The sequence below is a fragment of the Pseudopodoces humilis genome, chromosome 3, assembly GCF_049639895.1.
Source record: "Pseudopodoces humilis isolate 2021_Gansu_Grassland_sample_001 chromosome 3, ASM4963989v1, whole genome shotgun sequence".
Lineage (NCBI taxonomy): Eukaryota > Metazoa > Chordata > Aves > Passeriformes > Paridae > Pseudopodoces > Pseudopodoces humilis.
In genome coordinates this window covers 113,349,954-113,367,961 of record NC_142202.1, presented here as the reverse complement: position 1 = coordinate 113,367,961, position 18,008 = coordinate 113,349,954, and the positions used below count along the sequence as shown (strand labels likewise).

The 18,008-nt window shown below is 61.5% G+C and overlaps 1 protein-coding gene across 1 annotated transcript; it reads left to right on the top strand.

The window, feature by feature from the left end:
- The first annotated feature begins 270 nt into the window (after positions 1 to 270).
- On the top strand, positions 271 to 16,697 carry KIF3C (kinesin family member 3C). The gene is made up of 8 exons (XM_005532730.3): positions 271 to 1,689; positions 7,363 to 7,464; positions 7,537 to 7,659; positions 7,761 to 7,879; positions 9,420 to 9,536; positions 9,915 to 10,023; positions 11,827 to 12,002; positions 12,788 to 16,697. The coding sequence occupies exons 1-8, from the start codon at positions 277 to 279 to the stop codon at positions 12,879 to 12,881; spliced, it is 2,253 nt and encodes a 750-aa protein (XP_005532787.2). The 5' UTR covers positions 271 to 276; the 3' UTR covers positions 12,882 to 16,697.
- Positions 16,698 to 18,008: the final 1,311 nt, after the last annotated feature.

The following is an 18,008-nucleotide window of genomic DNA, read 5'->3' as shown; positions in this document are numbered from 1 at the left end:
CGGGCGCGGCCGGGAGCGCGCACCAATCGCGGCGCGGCCGCGCCCCGGCCCGGCCCGCCCCGCCCGCCCCATCCCCGCACCGGGCGGGGCGCAGCGGCCGCGCTGCCATGAGCGAGCGCCCGGCGGGGGCGCCCCCCCACGCCCCGGCCGCCCGCGCCCCCCGCCCCGGCCCCGCCCGCTCCGGCCCGGCCCCGACCCCGGCCCCGGGGATGCCGCGGGGGCGGCGCGGCTGAGCCCCCCAGCCCCGCTGCGGCGCCGGCCCCGCCCGCCGCCGCCATGGCCGGTAAGCCCCGCAGCGGCTGCGAGGCGCTCCGGGTGGTGGCCCGGTGCCGGCCCATGAGCCGGCGGGAGGAGGCGGCGGGATACGAGCGCGTCCTGGAGCTGGACGTGAAGCTGGGCCAGGTGAGCATCCGCAACCCCCGCGCCGCCCCCGGGGAGCTGCCCAAGACCTTCACGTTCGACGCTGTGTACGACGCCAGCTCCAAGCAGGCCGACCTCTACGACGAGACGGTGCGGCCGCTCATCGACTCGGTGCTGCAGGGCTTCAACGGCACCGTCTTCGCCTATGGCCAGACCGGCACCGGCAAGACCTACACCATGCAGGGCGCCTGGGCGGAGCCGGAGAAGCGCGGCATCATCCCCAGCGCCTTCGAACACATCTTCACCCACATCTCCCGCTCGCAGAACCAGCAGTATCTGGTGAGGGCCTCGTACCTGGAGATCTACCAGGAGGAGATCAGGGACCTCCTCGCCAAGGACCAGAGCAAGAAGCTGGAGCTGAAGGAAAATCCCGAGACCGGGGTGTACATCAAAGACCTTTCCTCCTTCGTGACCAAGAACGTCAAGGAGATCGAGCACGTGATGAACCTGGGCAGCCAAACGCGCTCTGTGGGCAGCACCAACATGAACGAGCACAGCTCGCGCTCCCATGCCATCTTCCTGATCACCATCGAGTGCAGCGAGACGGGGCCGGACGGCGAGGAGCACATCCGCGTGGGCAAGCTCAACCTCGTGGACCTGGCCGGCAGCGAGCGCCAAAACAAAATGGGGGCCCACGGAGAGCGCCCCAAGGAAGCCTCCAAGATTAACCTCTCCCTCTCGGCCCTGGGCAACGTCATCTCGGCGCTGGTGGACGGCCGGAGCACGCACATCCCCTACCGGGACTCCAAGCTCACCCGCCTGCTGCAGGACTCCCTTGGGGGCAATGCCAAGACAATTATGGTGGCCACCTTGGGCCCGGCCTCCCACAGCTACGACGAGAGCCTCTCCACCCTCAGGTTTGCCAACAGGGCCAAGAACATCAAGAACAAGCCCCGGGTGAACGAGGACCCCAAGGACACCTTGCTGCGTGAGTTTCAGGAGGAGATCGTCCGGCTGAAAGCCCAGCTGGAGAAACGTGGGATGCTGGGGAAGAAGAGGAGAAGGAGCAGCCGGAGGAAGAAGGCAATGGATGGAGAGGGCACCGTGGACAATGAAGGGGAGGATGAGAATGAGGATGGCCTGGAGAAGAACATGGAGAATTACTTGAAGGAGCAGAAGGAGAGGCTGGAAGAGGAGAAAGCCGCTATCCAGGATGACCACAGCCTGGTGAGTGAGGAGAAGCAGAAGCTGCTCCAGGAGAAGGAGAAGATGATAGAGCACCTGCGGAGGGAGCAGGAGGCCACGGAGCTGTTGGCCATCAAGTACAAGGTTCGTGTTGCCACACGTGGTCACAAATGGGGCCGGGGTACCTACTGTGCCCCCAGCCCCCCATGTGGAGTAGGAATGGATCCCAAGCAGGGGCCTGGGGGAGGTGCCCACCACGGTGCACAGCAAGGGGACCTCCCAAGCAAGGTGTCTGGGCAGGGTCCCCAAGGGCAGCCCCAGGCTCCGGCATGGGGCTGGGCTGGGGTGGCCCTCAGACCTGTGTGGGGACACTGCATGGGGTGGGAAGGAAGGGCCATGGGGGACTGGGTCACCGGTGGCACCAGTGTGCTGTGCTCAGCTCTTGTCCCCTTCGGCACAACAAAGCAGCCTGTGTGGGAAGGGGGAGTGACGAGAGTGATGCTGCAGATTCGTCCCTGGTGGCCTCGGGAGTGAGCCCAGGGCTGGGGCTGGGGGCACGGTGCACCTACCCCCACCTGCCCCTGGTTCTGTGCAGCCCCTGGCTCCAGTGGGCTCTGTGGGGGCGGGCAGGGCTGTGAGCCGTGGCAGGGCCAGGGACCCGCATCCCCCTTCCCACCCCAAATCCTTCCTGGCACCCCAAGGCAGAGCAGGGTGGATGGGGGCACCACTGCTGGCTCCTCAGGGGTGCTCAGGGATTTAGTGCTGAGGGTGAGAGGGGCTACGGCAGCCTCAGCTGTGCCGGGGGTCTAGGGCTGCACCTCCCCCTGCCCCAGCCCTGCTCCTGTCCCCATTGAGCTGGGGGCTCCTGACCCCTGCCTGTGACAGCCATGGGGCCAGGAGCACGGTCCCAGCAGTGGGGAGGGAGCCCCAGCACCCTGACCCTTGGCATCAAGCTCAGCATGGCCCCACTGGCACAGCCCCTGTGGCACAGCCCTTCCAGCACCACGCTGGCCCAGATGTGGGGACGGGGCTGGAGCCCAGGCAGGGACCCCTTCGAGGGGGTCATGCCCGGGGAGCCAGGGCTGGGCGGAGGTCCAGACCCTCTTCCACAGCCAGGGCTGTGTTTGTTGCAGCCTCAGGGACACGTGGCCGTGCCCAGGGATGTGTGATCATGCCCGGGGATGCGTGGCCGCGCCTGGATGCCTGCACGGAGACCGTGGGATCCCACTGGGACGTGCCCCTGGGGCAGAGCCGTGGCTGGCACAGCCGGTGTCCCGTGACGGGTGTCCCGTGACGGGTGTGCTGGCACAGCAGCATGCTGTGTGCTGGCACAGGGGTCTCTGCAGCCATCCCCCCGTCGCAGTGGGGTGCAGGTTGTGGGGTTCAGGTTGTGGGGTGCAGGCTGGGCTGGCAGCTGTCCAGCACAGCCTCCCTGTCTGGCACAGCAGGGCTGGCTCATGGCCACTGTGTGTCCTGGAACTGCTGAGTAACAAGGCAGGGCCGGAGGCGAGATGACACCACGTCCCCTTTGGTGGCCTTCGGAGGCACTCCGCACACAGGGACCCTCTGGCTGTGGGGGTACAGCAGAGAGGTGTCACCTCAGCGAGCAAAAATCCCCCCTGTGCCAGAGGGGCACAGCCTGCTGTGACACTCACCCCGGTGGGCACTGCCCGCGGGACACTGCGGGGACACTGGGTGGCCTCACGGTGCTCGTGGGCAGTGGGGCCGGGCAAGGAGCCAGTGGCTCCGTGGTGACCGTGGCAAAGGCAGCCAAGGTGACAAGGGGACACGGGGTGCCCCCCACACCCACGGGTGACACTCTGCACCCTGTCCTGCTGTCACACTCGTGGGTGTGGGCTCTGCCTCTGCCACCCAGCTGGGAGCTCAGAGAGCTGGGCTCAGCCTGCCCCAGCTGATGTGCCTTTGGGCAGCCAGATGTGCCTTTGGGCAGCCAGATGTGTTCCTGGATGCCCAGATGTGTTCCCAGGCAGAGGGGCTGTGCCACAGAGGAGCTGGGCACGGCGTGTGGGTGATTTCCAACGGCTGTGCCAGGGGCTGAGGCCGAGGTCAGCAGGAGGGAAAGTGCTGGGAAGTTCTTTGGGTGCCGGAAATGAGTTCCTGGGAGAGGCTTAGTGCTAAAGGAGATTGGGTCTCTTCCTTAGAGAGAATAAATGCCCTGGCAGGGAGAAAACAGCGGCACTGAGAAACCTCTTAATCTGGTGGGGATGGTGTCTGCAGGGGGGAGTTCTGTGGGAGGGGATGGCAGTGGGACCATCGTCCCAGCACCCACCTCGTCCCCTCCCTGCACCCCAGTGGGGTCCCAGGGGACACTCAGCCTCAACAGGAGCAACTGGGACCAAGAACTGGGTTTGGAGGAGAGGGGGTGAGCGGCCTGTGGCACCCCAGTGCCCCCAGCCCTGGCACAGGATGGCACAGGATCGGGTGGGGGGCTGCCCTTGGGGGTCTCAGCCCCCAGCAGAACAGCCAGCCTGGGACACCCATCCGAAGGGAGGAAGGAGGAATCCCCAGGGTCAGGGGGGCTGGATGGGGCACCCACGGGGGGGCTGTGTCCCCACAGCACTGAACGGATTCACTGGGTGGGAGAGGTAGGAAGGCACAGCTTTGGGGGTGTCCCCTGGCTGCTGGGGGCTGCTGGCACAGCTTTGGGGGTGTCCCCTGGCTGCTGGGGGCTGCTGGCACAGCTCTGGGGGTGTCCCCTGGGTTCCCCCAGAACCCACAATGTGTCCCCTGCCCAGAAGGGGAAAAATGGGAGAAAATCATGGAAACAGAGCCTTGTCCCAGGCAGCTGTTGGTGGGGATGGGGGCCACCGGTTTGCCAGAGCCCCCCACTCTGTGCACGGCCCCCCCATGGAGACCCCTGCCCAGGGACACGTGACAGCAGCACCGTGACCACCGTGTGTGTCCCCCAGGGCTGGCAGCACCCCAGGGGTGGCCTGGTGACCCCTCGGGGCCGTGGCCATGGCAGGGGGGCAAGGGCCAGGCCCGGTGAGGAGTGGGACCCTGGATTCGGGGCCAGAGGCACCTCAAGGGGGGATGGCTGTGGGTGCCACGGGCTGGTGGCACAGGGGACACTGCAGGGATGTGGCTGAGCTGGCTCTGGGAGGGGACAGGGATTGATCATGCTGTGTGTGCTGTGTGTGGACATGGGGGGCGGGCCCTGCTGGCACGGCCGGGGGGACATGGGGACACAGGGACAGCTGGCACCGGAGCAGGGCTGTGGGCCACAGATACACACACAGTGTGCACACAGACACAGTGTGCACACACACAGTGCACACACACACACACACAGTGCACACACACACACAGTGCACACACACACACACACACACACACACACACACACACACAGTGCACACACACACAGTGCACACACACACACAGTGCACACACACACACACAGTGCACACACACACACACAGTGCACACACACACACACAGTGCACACACACACACACACACACACACACACACACACACACACACACACACACAGTGCACACACACACACAGTGCACACACACACACACACACACACACACACACACACACACACACACACACAGTGCACACACACACACAGTGCACACACACACACACAGTGCACACACACACACACACAGTGCACACACACACACACACACACACACACACAGTGCACACACACACACACACACACACACACACAGTGCACACACACACACAGTGCACACACACACACACACACACACACACACACACACACACACAGTGCACACACACACACACAGTGCACACACACACACAGTGCACACACACACACAGTGCACACACACACACACACAGTGCACACACACACAGAGTGCACACACACACACACACACACACACACAGTGCACACACACACACACACACAGTGCACACACACACACACACACAGTGCACACACACACAGACACACACACACACACACACACAGTGCACACACACACACAGTGCACACACACACACACACAGTGCACACACACACACACACACACACAGTGCACACACACACACAGTGCACACACACACACAGTGCACACACACACACACAGGTCACACACACACACACACACACAGTGCACACACACACACAGTGCACACACACACACACACACACACACACACACACACACAGTGCACACACACACACACACACACAGGTCACACACACACACACACACACAGGTCACACACACACACAGTGCACACACACACACAGTGCACACACACACACACACACACACACACAGTGCACACACACACACACACACAGTGCACACACACACACACACACAGTGCACACACACACACACACACACACACACAGTGCACACACACACACACAGTGCACACACACACACACACACAGTGCACACACACACACACACACAGTGCACACACACACACACAGTGCACACACACACACACAGGTCACACACACACACAGTGCACACACACACACACAGTGCACACACACACACAGTGCACACACACAGTGTGTTTGTGTGCACAGCCCCAGTGTGTGTGTTTATATTTGTGTGTGTGTGCACTGTGTGTGTGTGTGTGTGTGTGCACTGTGTGTGTGTGTGTGCACTGTGTGTGTGTGTGTGTGTGCACTGTGTGTGTGTGTGTGTGCACTGTGTGTGTGTGTGTGTGCACTGTGTGTGTGTGCACTGTGTGTGTGTGTGTGTGTGTGTGTGCACTGTGTGTGTGCACTGTGTGTGTGTGTGTGTGCACTGTGTGTGTGTGTGTGTGTGTGTGCACTGTGTGTGTGTGTGTGTGTGTGTGTGCACTGTGTGTGTGTGTGTGTGTGTGTGTGTGTGTGTGTGCACTGTGTGTGTGTGTGTGTGTGTGTGCACTGTGTGTGTGTGTGTGTGTGTGTGCACTGTGTGTGTGTGTGTGTGTGTGTGTGTGTGCACTGTGTGTGTGTGTGTGTGTGTGCACTGTGTGTGTGTGTGTGTGTGTGTGTGCACTGTGTGTGTGTGTGTGTGTGTGTGCACTCTGTGTGTGTGTGTGTGTGTGTGTGCACTCTGTGTGTGTGTGTGTGTGCACTGTGTGTGTGTGTGCTGTGTGTGTGTGTGCACTCTGTGTGTGTGTGTGTGTGTGCACTGTGTGTGTGTGTGTGTGTGTGACCTGTGTGTGTGTGTGTGCATTCCCACGGTGCCGGCAGCTGTTCACACCTCTGGATTCCCGGCTGTGCACCGCTGGATTCCCGGCTGTGCGCCGCTGGATTCCCGGCTGTGCACCGCTGTATTCCCGGCTGTGCACCGCTGGATTCCCGGCTGTGCGCAAGGCAGGGCCCGGAGCAGTCCGGGCTCGGGGCTCCGGGAGGGGACGCGGCAGCCGCACCCCCCCCAGCCGCTGCTGCTGTGCCGGTGGTGCCGGGGCGGGCCCAGGCTGCCGGCTGCACATGGAATCGTGGGGTTGTGGGAGGAGCCCAACCACCCCCAACCCTGCCCGGGCCACCACTGTCCCTGTCCCCAAGTGCCACATCCACAGGGCTTTGAACCCCTGCAGGGATGGGGACCCCTGCCCTGGGCAGATGTGCCGGGGCTGGAAAGCCCTTTCCATGCAGGAATTGTTCCCAGTATCCAGTCTAATCGTGGACACTCCCACCTCCCATGGAGCAGGCATGGGGACAGGGAGCAGGGATGGGGACAGGGAGCAGGGATCAGGGTGACCATCCAATGAGGCTGGCCTGGGGCAAAGCCCTGCGGGTGGGGAGCCCTACCCTGACCCCCTGCCCCCCTGGGACCCCCCTGTCCCCTCCAGGCCATGGAGAGCAAGCTGCTCATCGGGGGCAGGACCATCGTGGACCACACCAACGAGCAGCAGAAGATGCTGGAGCTGAGGCGGCAAGAAATCGCCGAGCAGGTACCGGGGGGGTGACAGGGGGGTCCCGGGGCCGCTCCCCATCCCGGCTCCGACCGTGTCCCTGCGCCGCAGAAACGCCGGGAGCGCGAGATGCAGCAGGAGATGCTGCTGAGGGACGAGGAGACCATGGAGCTGCGGGAGACCTTCACGTCCCTGCAGCAGGAGGTGGAGATCAAAACCAAGAAGCTGAAGAAGGTGAGAGCGTGTCGGGTGGGGACAGGGCCGGGGCTGAGGATGTCCCTCCCCAGGGCTCCCTGGCCCCGGGTGCGGGGCTGAGGTGCCGCTCCCCCTCGCAGCTCTACGCCAAGCTCCAGGCTGTGAAGGCCGAGATCCAGGACCAGCACGACGAGTACATCCGTGTGCGCCAGGACCTGGAGGAGGCCCAAAACGAGCAGACGAGGGAGCTGAAGCTCAAGTAGGTGTTTGTGAGGTGCTTGGGGGTCCCCAGGGTCTGGGTGGCTCTGAAGAACTGGGTGTGCACAGCAGAGGTGGGGGGCTCAGAGCAGGGCTGGGGGGCTCAGAGCAGGGCTGGGGGGCTCAGAGCAGGGCTCAGGGCTCAGAGCAGGGCTCAGGGCTCAGAGCAGGGCTCAGGGCCCAGAGCAGGGCTCAGGGGCTCAGAGCAGGGCTCAGGGGCTCAGAGCAGGGCTCAGGGGCTCAGAGCAGGGCTCAGGGGCTCAGAGCAGGGCTGGGGGGCTCAGAGCAGGGCTCAGGGCCCAGAGCAGGGCGCAGGGGCCCAGAGCAGGGCTCAGGGCTCAGAGCAGGGCTCAGGGGCTCAGAGCAGGGCTGGGGGGCTCAGAGCAGGGCTCAGGGCTCAGAGCAGGGCTCAGGGGCTCAGAGCAGGGCTCAGGGCTCAGAGCAGGGCTGGGGGGCTCAGGGCTCAGAGTAGGGCTGGGGGGCTCAGGGCAGAGGTGGGGGGCTCAGAGCAGAGCTCAGGGCTCAGAGCAGGGCTGGGGGGCTCAGGGCTCAGAGCAGGGCTGGGGGGCTCAGAGCAGGGCTCAAGGGCTCACAGCAGGGCTGGGGGGCTCAGAGTGGGGGTAGGACTGCAGGGACTGACCCCACCCAGAGACAGGGACAGCCAGGGCCTGCCCAGCTCTCAGTGGTGGCACCAGGTGTGGCCCCTGCGAGCTGTGTGCTGGGTCAGTCCAGGGGGTGTCCAAGCACGGCTGAGAAAGGGGAAAAGCTGGGAAATGTTCCAGGAGAAACCCTGGCTATGGCTGAACCTGGGAGGTGGCAATGGTGGCCAGGGGCAAGTGACTCCAGGTGATCTGCTGGGCCCCCACACCGTCCTGGGAGGGACAGCAGCTCTGCAGGACTTGGGTGACCCCAGCTCTGCTGGCACCGGCAGAGTTTTCCCTCCGGGAGCCTCCCACGGCTGCAGCTGCTGCTCCACCGCCCCCGGGGGTTTGTTCTCGCTTCAAACACTCCTCTCTTTCAGAGTCTGTAACCCCCGAGATATTTATAAGCACTTCAGCATTTTCAGGGTGGAACAGTTTCACTCCAAACAATTCCATCTCCAGCTTTGCCCCTTCTCTCCTCCGACATGCTTCTGGCTGGAAGCCACAGCTCACTGATGCAACTTGTTGTCTCAAAACAGTTTTTGACAGCTGCTCGACTTGCCCCAAAAAACATGGGAAGAGAGATTCCCTCTGGGGTCCACTTGGCATTGTTGAGCTCTCCTTGATTTTCAGAGGGAGCAGACACAGGAGGAGAGGAGGGAAGGGGTCCTGGTCCTGCCTGGAGCCCCAGAGCTGCCAGGGCTCCTCTCTGATGCCCGTCCTCTCCTGCCTCTCCCCTCACTGTGGCTGCATCTATTGCTTCAACCTCTCCACTTCCATCCCATTTTCATCTCTGGATGTTTCTTCTCCCTGTGATGTCTCCTCCTCTTCCTGCCTTTCCTCTGGCTGTTTTCTGTCTCCTGTCACATTAACTCCTTCCTCTCCTGCTCCATCCCTCAGGTACTTGATCATCGAGAACTTCATCCCTCCTGAGGAGAAGAACAAGATCATGAACCGCCTGTACTTCGACAGCGATGAGGATCAGTGGAAATTCCAGCCGCTGGTTCCCACCGGAGGGTACGTCCCTCTGTCCCTGTCCCTGTCCCTGTGTTCCTGTCCTTGTCCCCATCCCTGTGTCCTCGTCCCTGTCCCTGTGTCCCTGTCCCAATCCCTGTGTCCTTGTCCCTGTGTCCCCATCCCTTGTGTCCCTGTCCCCATCCCTGTGTCCCTGTCCCTGTCCCTATCCCCATCCCTGTGTCCCTGTCCCCGTCCGTGCCAATGCTCACGAGTGGCCCCAGGGCCGGGGGGTCTGGGACTCCTGCAGGTTCCCATGGGTGGGAATCCCCTCCAAGCCCAGCCCCATGGGAAGGGCCGCCCTTCCCTCGCCGACGCAGCTCCATCGGTCCCCTGGGACGCGGCGCTGTTGGGTCACGTTCCCCGCTCCGTGTGCTCCAGGAACAGCTCCCAGATGAAGAGGCGACCGACTTCCGCTGTGGGCTACAAGAGACCCATCAGCCAGTACGCACGGGTGGCCATGGCCAGGAGATCCCACCCCCGCTTCCGGGTAAGTGAGGGGACCCTGGGGTGTGCCAGGGGCTGGGAAGGTGTTGGATAAATGGGATGGATGGATGGATGGATGATAGATGATGGATGGATGGATGATGGATGAATGGATGATGGATGGATGGATGGATGATGGATGGATGAATGGATGATGGATGGATGGATGGATGATGGATGGATGATGGATGGATGGATGGATGGATGATGGATGGATGGATGATGGATGGATGGATGATGATGGATGATGGATGATGGATGATGGATGGATGGATGATGGATGGATGATGGATGGATGATGGATGATGATTGGATGGATGATGGATGATGGATGATGGATGGATGATGGATGATGGATGGATGGATGGATGGATGGATGGATGGATGATGGATGATGGATGATGGATGATGGATGGATGATGGATGATGGATGGATGATGGATGGATGGATGGATGGATGATGGATGATGGATGGATGGATGATGGATGGATGATGGATGGATGATGGATGATGGATGGATGATGGATGGATGGATGGATGGATGGATGATGGATGGATGATGGATGATGGATGGATGATGGATGATGGATGGATGGATGATGGATGGATGGATGATGGATGGATGATGGATGGATGATGGATGGATGATGGATGATGGATGGATGGATGATGGATGATGGATGATGGATGGATGATGGATGGATGGATGATGGATGGATGATGGATGGATGATGGATGGATGGATGATGGATGAATGGATGATGGATGGATGATGGATGATGGATGGATGATGGATGGATGATGGATGGATGATGGATGGATGATGGATGGATGATGGATGGATGGACAGATGGATGGATGATGATGGATGGATGGATGATGGATGATGGATGGATGGATGGATGATGGATGGATGATGGATGGATGATGGATGGATGGATGATGGATGATGGATGGATGATGGATGGATGGATGATGGATGATGGATGGATGATGGATGGATGGATGATGGATGGATGGATGGATGATGGATGGATGATGGATGGATGATGGATGATGGATGGATGAATGGATGATGGATGGAAGATGGATGGATGAAGGATGATGGATGGATGGATGATGGATGGATGATGGATGATGGATGATGGATGATGGATGGATGGATGGATGATGGATGGATGGATGGATGATGGATGGATGGATGGACGGATGATGGATGATGGATGAATGGATGGATGATGGATGGATGATGGATGATGGATGATGGATGGATGATGGATGGATGATGGATGGATGATGGATGATGGATGAATGGATGATGGATGATGGATGATGGATGAATGGATGATGGATGGATGGATGATGGATGAATGGATGATGGATGGATGGATGATGGATGGATGATGGATGATGAATGGATGGATGATGGATGATAGATGGATGATGGATGGATGGATGATGGATGGATGATGAATGATGGATGGATGGATGGATGGATGGAGAGCTAGAGGTGGATGGATGGAGGCAGTGAGTGGATGGGTGGAGGGATGGATAACACTGGGAGAGAAGCTGGAGTAAACAAGCTCCTGAGATCTGGGATACGCCAGTTCAAGCTCTCAGCTTTATCCTCCCAGCTCCAGTCTTGGAGCTCCTGGCTCTGTGGCTCTGGCAGCTGCTGCCATTGGAAAGGACGGGACTGCTGAGCTCTGGGAGAGCCGGAGCAGAGCCCTGAGCCCAGAGCAGCAGCTGCCCCAGCAGCGTGGCTCACCAGAGCTGGTGACTCCCGTGTCACCGTGCCCTGGGCAGGCTGAGAACATCATGTTCCTGGAGCTGGACCTGTCCCCCCCGGCCATCTTTGAGTTTGAGCGCAGCAGGGACCCGGCGGAGCAGGACCCGCGGGCGCTGCACCTGGAGAGGCTGATGCACCTGGACAGCCTCCTGGAGCGGCCGGCGGCCTCCCGCGTGCGCAAGTCCCGCTCCTGGTGAGTGCCCGGGACCTGCTGTGGGGAGCCACTGGGGCTTGGGGCAGGCACAGGAGTCACAGCAGAGCTGGAAAGGCCCCGTCCCAGCGGGGCTGAGCCTGCTCCTGAGTTGCTGGCTGTGGGCAGAGTTGGGAATGCTGCTGAGGTTGTGCTATGGAGCAGCATCGTGTGGAGCTCTGTGCAGGAGGGACGTGGAGCTGCTGGAGAGAGCCCAGAGGAGCTGGGAGCTGCTTCATGGAGCCCTTCCTCTCTGGAGCCAGGCTGGGGGTGCTGGGGGTGCTCACCTGGAGAAGGATCCAGGGAGAGCTCAGAGCCCCTTGCAGGGCCCAAAGGGGCTCCAGGAGAGCTGGAGAGGGACTGGGGACAAGGGCTGGAGGGCCAGGAGCCAGGGAATGGCTGCCAGTGCCAGAGGGCAGGGCTGGATGGGATTTGGGGCAGGAATTGTTCCCTGGCAGGGTGGGCAGGCCCTGGCACAGGGTGCCCAGAGCAGCTGGGGCTGCCCCTGGATCCCTGGCAGTGCCCAAGGCCAGGCTGGACACTGGGACAGTGGGAGGTGTCCCTGCCATGGCAGGGGTGCCACTGGATGAGTTGTAAGATCTCCCCAAGCCAAACCATTCCATGATTCCATGATATTCCTGTATCCCAGACCCGAGATATCCTCCCACCAAGCAAGGGGTGCCCTTTAGTGCTGCCTGCACAGCAAATGGCTGGGAAAGGGGCTGGATTTTGGGGAGGGTGGCAAGGAACAGCAGGGCAGCAGACCCAGAGTGTCTCTGTGTCCCCAGGTGCCAGACGCCGCGGTCGCTGCCGTCCTCCACCACCCACGTGTCCCTCGCCTCCGGCTCCCCGTGCTCCGCCCCAGTGCCGGCCCAGGAGTGACGGCCCGGACGTCCCGGACTGAGTCCCCGAGGGGGGCCCGGCCCAGCGGCCCCAGCTCGTCCTGGTCCTCAGCTACTTTGTGTGTGTTTGTGAGACACGGACGGCCCCGGGCCAGGGTGGCTGCCCCTCCCTCCTCCTCCTCCTCCCCTTCCTCCACCCCCCTGATCCGGATCTGTCACTTTATTTATTTAACCTATTTATTTATGGAGCGGGTGACGCGCGGAGCCGGGATTTGCGCTCGGACTGATGGACATCCAGGCTGGCAGCGGGCAGCCCAAAGCCTGGGTTTGCCCAGCTGCCAGCCCTCCCCACACTGCCTGGCACAGGGCTGGGCACGGGGACAGCGCCCTGGCACAGGGCTGGGCACGGGGACAGCGCCCTGGCACAGGGCTGGGCAGAGGGACAACACCAGGACACCGCTCCATCCGGGCAGGAGGGGTGTGGGTCCCTCTCCAGGGGATTTGGCAGAAGCTGAAGCTGCCCTGGCCCCTGGTGCTGGCTTTGCTTTGCTGGATCCAGGGAATTTGGAGATTTCTGCATGGATTGGGAGACTTTGTGGTGGCAGCGCCTTGTGAGAGTCCCCCAGAGGGACTCCCTAACACTGGTGGCAGCAGGGACACCTCACCGGGCACGGCTGTCACTCCAGGAGCACCAGCTCCGTCCACAGGGCTTGCAGAGTCACCAGACCAAGTCGCCCCAAGGGCAGGGCTTTGTCCTTCTGTGCCACGCTCTGGAGACAGCCCCACCGAGGTTCCTGTGGGTGTGCAGCTCCTGACAGCACAAGAGGTGGAAATCTCCTTCCAGCGCCCTTCCAAAGTCACGGGCAGTGCCTGCGGAACTCCGGCCTGAGGCTCCATCCTGCAGAGGAGGAATGTGGGACAAGGAGGTGACACCCAGGGCAGCGATGGCATCACTGTCCCCTGGGCAATGGCACATGGAGGTCACCTCTGTCACCCCCTGCTTGGGACAAACTTCCTGGTGGGTTGTGAGGAGTGGGTGTGAAATGGTGATGGGTAAGAGGGGGAAGCCACGAGGACTCTGGGGACTGAGTGCGGTCTGCAGGCGCTGCCCCAGCAGCTGCAGGCACGGGGACAGCGCTCGGTGTTCCTGTGGGACACGGCTCTCCATGGAGGGAAGCTGGTGAAGAGCCGTCCTGGCAGTGCCAGGCCAGCAGCTGTGGTGTCCCTGGGATGGTGGAGGTGGGGACATCCCCGTGTTCGAGGAGATCCTTATGGATGAGGGAGCGAGCCCTGGCTCTCCTGGGAGGAGTTGGGGCAGCGAAGGGCCGGGCAGGGAGGGCAGGTCAGAGAGGACTGCAGGTAGGGAATGTCCTCTGGCAACAAAGAGAATTCCTTCACAGTATGGATGAGGTTCAAGGGACCCTGGAGCTCAGCCAGCCCCTGGAGCACGTTATTCAGGGCTGTGTCTGGGTGGGTTTGGAAGCTCCTGAGGAGGAGGAAGGAGGCTCCAGGACTGCTCTGGGCTCGCTGTTCTTTGCTGCTGGACTGGTCCCTGCTCCCCTCACTGGCTTCTGCACTCAGGACAGGGGTGAGGGAAGGTGAGGGAGCAAGGCACAGGCACAGAATGGGAACATCCAGAGGGAACCAGGAGCTGTGCCGAGCTCAGAGCCAGGCAGGTCCCACAGCAGCCGTGTCCCATCCCCGGGTGGCTGTGCTGGGCCATCCACTGCCCTTCCCAGCTGTCCCTGACACATCCCTGCACGGCCACAGGGGATCTTCTCCCCTTCCCATCCAATGCTGTCCTGCCTCGAGCTCTCCATCATCCCCTCTGCCCCCCTTCCCATTCCCATCTGTGCCCCAGAACACCCCCTGGCCCTCCAGACTCCGGCCCCTTCTCCCCCAGGCCGGCTCCTGGCTCGGGGATGTCTCGGGAAGCTGTAGCTTGCTCCAAGGGCTGGCACAGCTCTGCCCACAGGTACCCCCGCAGCCAGGGGTGTCCGAGGGTATCCTCCACAGGTACCCCCGCAGCCAGGGGTGTCCGAGGGTATCCCCCACAGGTACCCCCGCAGCCAGGGGTGTCCGAGGGTATCCTCCACAGGTACCCCCGCAGCCAGGGGTGTCCAAGGGTATCCCCCACAGGTACCCCTGCAGCCAGGGCATCACCCAGAGCCCGCTGGCCCTGTGTCACCATCCTGTTCCTGCCATGGCAGGGGTGGAACTGGATAAGCTTTAAAGTCCCTTCCAGCCCAAACCAGTCTGGGATTCCCTGGTTCTTTGAAACAGTGGCTGGCAGAGCTGCCTCATTACTTAATTTCCAGGAAAGCGTCTGGGAGTCAGGGTCAGGAAGCACAGACTTAGAATTTCTGAGGGGAAGCTCGGGGGGCCTGCAGGAATAGAATTTCCTCCCTTGTTTTCCAGCAGTCCCAGTTCCCATTCGGTGGATCAGCAGCTTGTGGAGCCCCAGAGTGATGAAGCAGTGACTCTCTTGCCTCCATTCTCACCCAGGGTGTGGGAAACAGTTCTGGAGCTGAGGGTGTCCTCATCCCCCGGCTTGCCAAGGGCCAGGGAGCATCCTAGGAAGGGTGGCTGTGCCCAGGGAAGGGTGGCTGTGTCCCAGGGAAGAGTGGCTGTGTCCAGGGAAGGGTGGCTGTGTCCCAGGGAAGGGTGGCTGTGTCCCTGTAAGGGTGGCTGTGTCCCTGGAAGGGTGGCTGTGTCCCTGGAAGGGTGGCTGTGTCCCTGGAAGGGTGGTTCTGTCCCAGGGAAGGGTGGCTGTGTCCCAGGGAAGAGTGGCTGTGCCCAGGGAAGGGTGGCTGTGTCCCAGGGAAGGGTGGCTGTGTCCCTGTAAGGGTGGCTGTGCCCAGGGAAGGGTGGCTGTGCCCAGGGAAGGGTGGCTGTGTCCCAGGGAAGGGTGGCTGTGTCCCTGGAAGGGTGGTTCTGTCCCAGGGAAGGGTGGCTGTGTCCCAGGGAAGGGTGGCTGTGTCCCTGGAAGGGTGGTTCTGTCCCAGGGAAGGGTGGCTGTGTCCCTGGAAGGGTGTTTCTGTCCCAGGGAAGGGTGGCTGTGTCCCTGGAAGGGTGGCTGTGTCCCTGGAAGGGTGGCTGTGTCCCTGGAAGGGTGGTTCTGTCCCAGGGAAGGGTGGCTGTGTCCCAGGGAAGGGTGGCTGTGTCCCATGGGAGTGTGGCTTTCCCACAGTTTGCGTTGGTTGTCCCTGTGCCATGGCGAGGGAGGCCCGGGCCCGGTTCCTGCTCTGGTGGGATCCTCGGGATCCCTTCCAGCGGAGCCCGGCACCGGGAGCCGCCCGCAGGGGAGGGGATGCGGCACCTCCAGCGCCCGGGGCCGCTCGGGGGCCCGGGAACCTCCCGAGCTCCTTCCGAGGAGCTTCCCCAGCGCGGAGCGGGGGCCGGGAGCGCTCGGGTGTGTGTCGGTGGCGTTCGGTGTCCGTGTGTCCCGCGGGGCTGTTCCTCGGGGACGGGGGCTGGGCTGGGGCTTCCTTTCGTTGTTGTTGAACTGTTCTTTTGGGGTTCAGGTTTGGCCGTTTTTCCGCGGGGAGGGGGGTGTGGGTCTGTTCCGGGTTCATGGACAAGGTGAGGGCCTCGATTAGGACCAAATTTTCGTGCCTGTTGCTCTGGTGATTTATTTAGAAAACAAAAGTTTACTGTCTGGTGGCCCATCCTTGTCACTCTATACATAGGAATATACAGGACATATTATAAATATATATATATTATACATAGTGTGTGGAGAGAGGCCGTTCCTGGCGGGACGGACGCTCCTCACTGTGCTGTAATGTAGCTTCGAGCCCGCGCTGGGAGCGCCCTCCAGGATGGCAAGGACACAATAAAGGAATGAGCATCATCAGTGCCGGGCTCCGCAGCCTCCTTAGCCCGGGCCGGTGCTGCGAGCGGGGCGCGGCTTCTGCCCGCCGGGATCTCTCCGCAGGGGCGAGCTCGGGGGAGATGGAGATGGGAAACCCGGCCGGTTCCAGCTCGGGGGCACGGACACAGTGCTGGGCCGGGGCTGGAAAAGGACAGCGGGAAAAGGGGGGAGCTGGAAAAGAGCTGGAAAAGGAGGAGGTGGAAAGGGTGAGCTGGAAAAGGGAGGTTGGGAAAGGGGGAGCTGGAAAAGGGGAAGCTGGAAAAGGGCAGCAGGAAAAGGGCAGCAGGAAAAGGGCAGCAGGAAAGGGCAGCAGGAAAAGGAGGAGATGGAAAAGGGCAGCAGGAAAAGGGCAGCAGGAAAAGGCAGCAGGAAAAGGGCAGCAGGAAAAGGGCAGCAGGAAAAGGGCAGCAGGAAAAGGGCAGCAGGAAAAGGGCAGCAGGAAAAGGGCAGCAGGGAAAGGCAGCAGGAAAAGGGCAGCAGGAAAAGGCAGCAGGAAAGGGCAGCAGGAAAAGGGCAGCAGGAAAAGGGCAGCAGGAAAAGGGCAGCAGGAAAAGGCAGCAGGAAAGGGCAGCAGGAAAAGGGCAGCAGGAAAAGGGCAGCAGGAAAAGGGCAGCAGGAAAAGGGCAGCAGGAAAAGGGCAGCAGGAAAAGGCAGCAGGAAAAGGGCAGCAGGGAAAGGGCAGCAGGAAAAGGGCAGCAGGAAAAGGGCAGCAGGAAAAGGGCAGCAGGAAAAGGGCAGCAGGAAAAGGCAGCAGGAAAAGGCAGCAGGAAAGGGCAGCAGGAAAAGGGCAGCAGGGAAAGGGCAGCAGGAAAAGGAGGAGGTGGAAAAGGGCAGCAGGAAAGGGCAGCAGGAAAAGGCAGCAGGAAAGGGCAGCAGGGAAAGGGCAGCAGGAAAGGGCAGCAGGGAAAGGGCAGCAGGGAAAGGCAGCAGGAAAAGGCAGCAGGAAAAGGAGGAGGTGGAAAAGGGCAGCAGGAAAGGGCAGCAGGGAAAGGCAGCAGGGAAAGGGCAGCAGGAAAAGGGCAGCAGGGAAAGGGCAGCAGGAAAGGGCAGCAGGAAAAGGGCAGCAGGAAAGGGCAGCAGGAAAAGGGCAGCAGGAAAAGGCAGCAGGAAAAGGGCAGCAGGAAAAGGGCAGCAGGAAAGCACAGCTGGCCAGGAGCCCCCCAGGCCCCGGCAGGGAGGGCAATTCCTGATCAGGGAGGAGAGAAGAGCCTGGGGGTAAAAGCAGAAATAAAATCAAACGGGGCCATCTCCAGCCCACAGGGAGAGCAGGGAAGGAGCAGGGACATCCAGGTG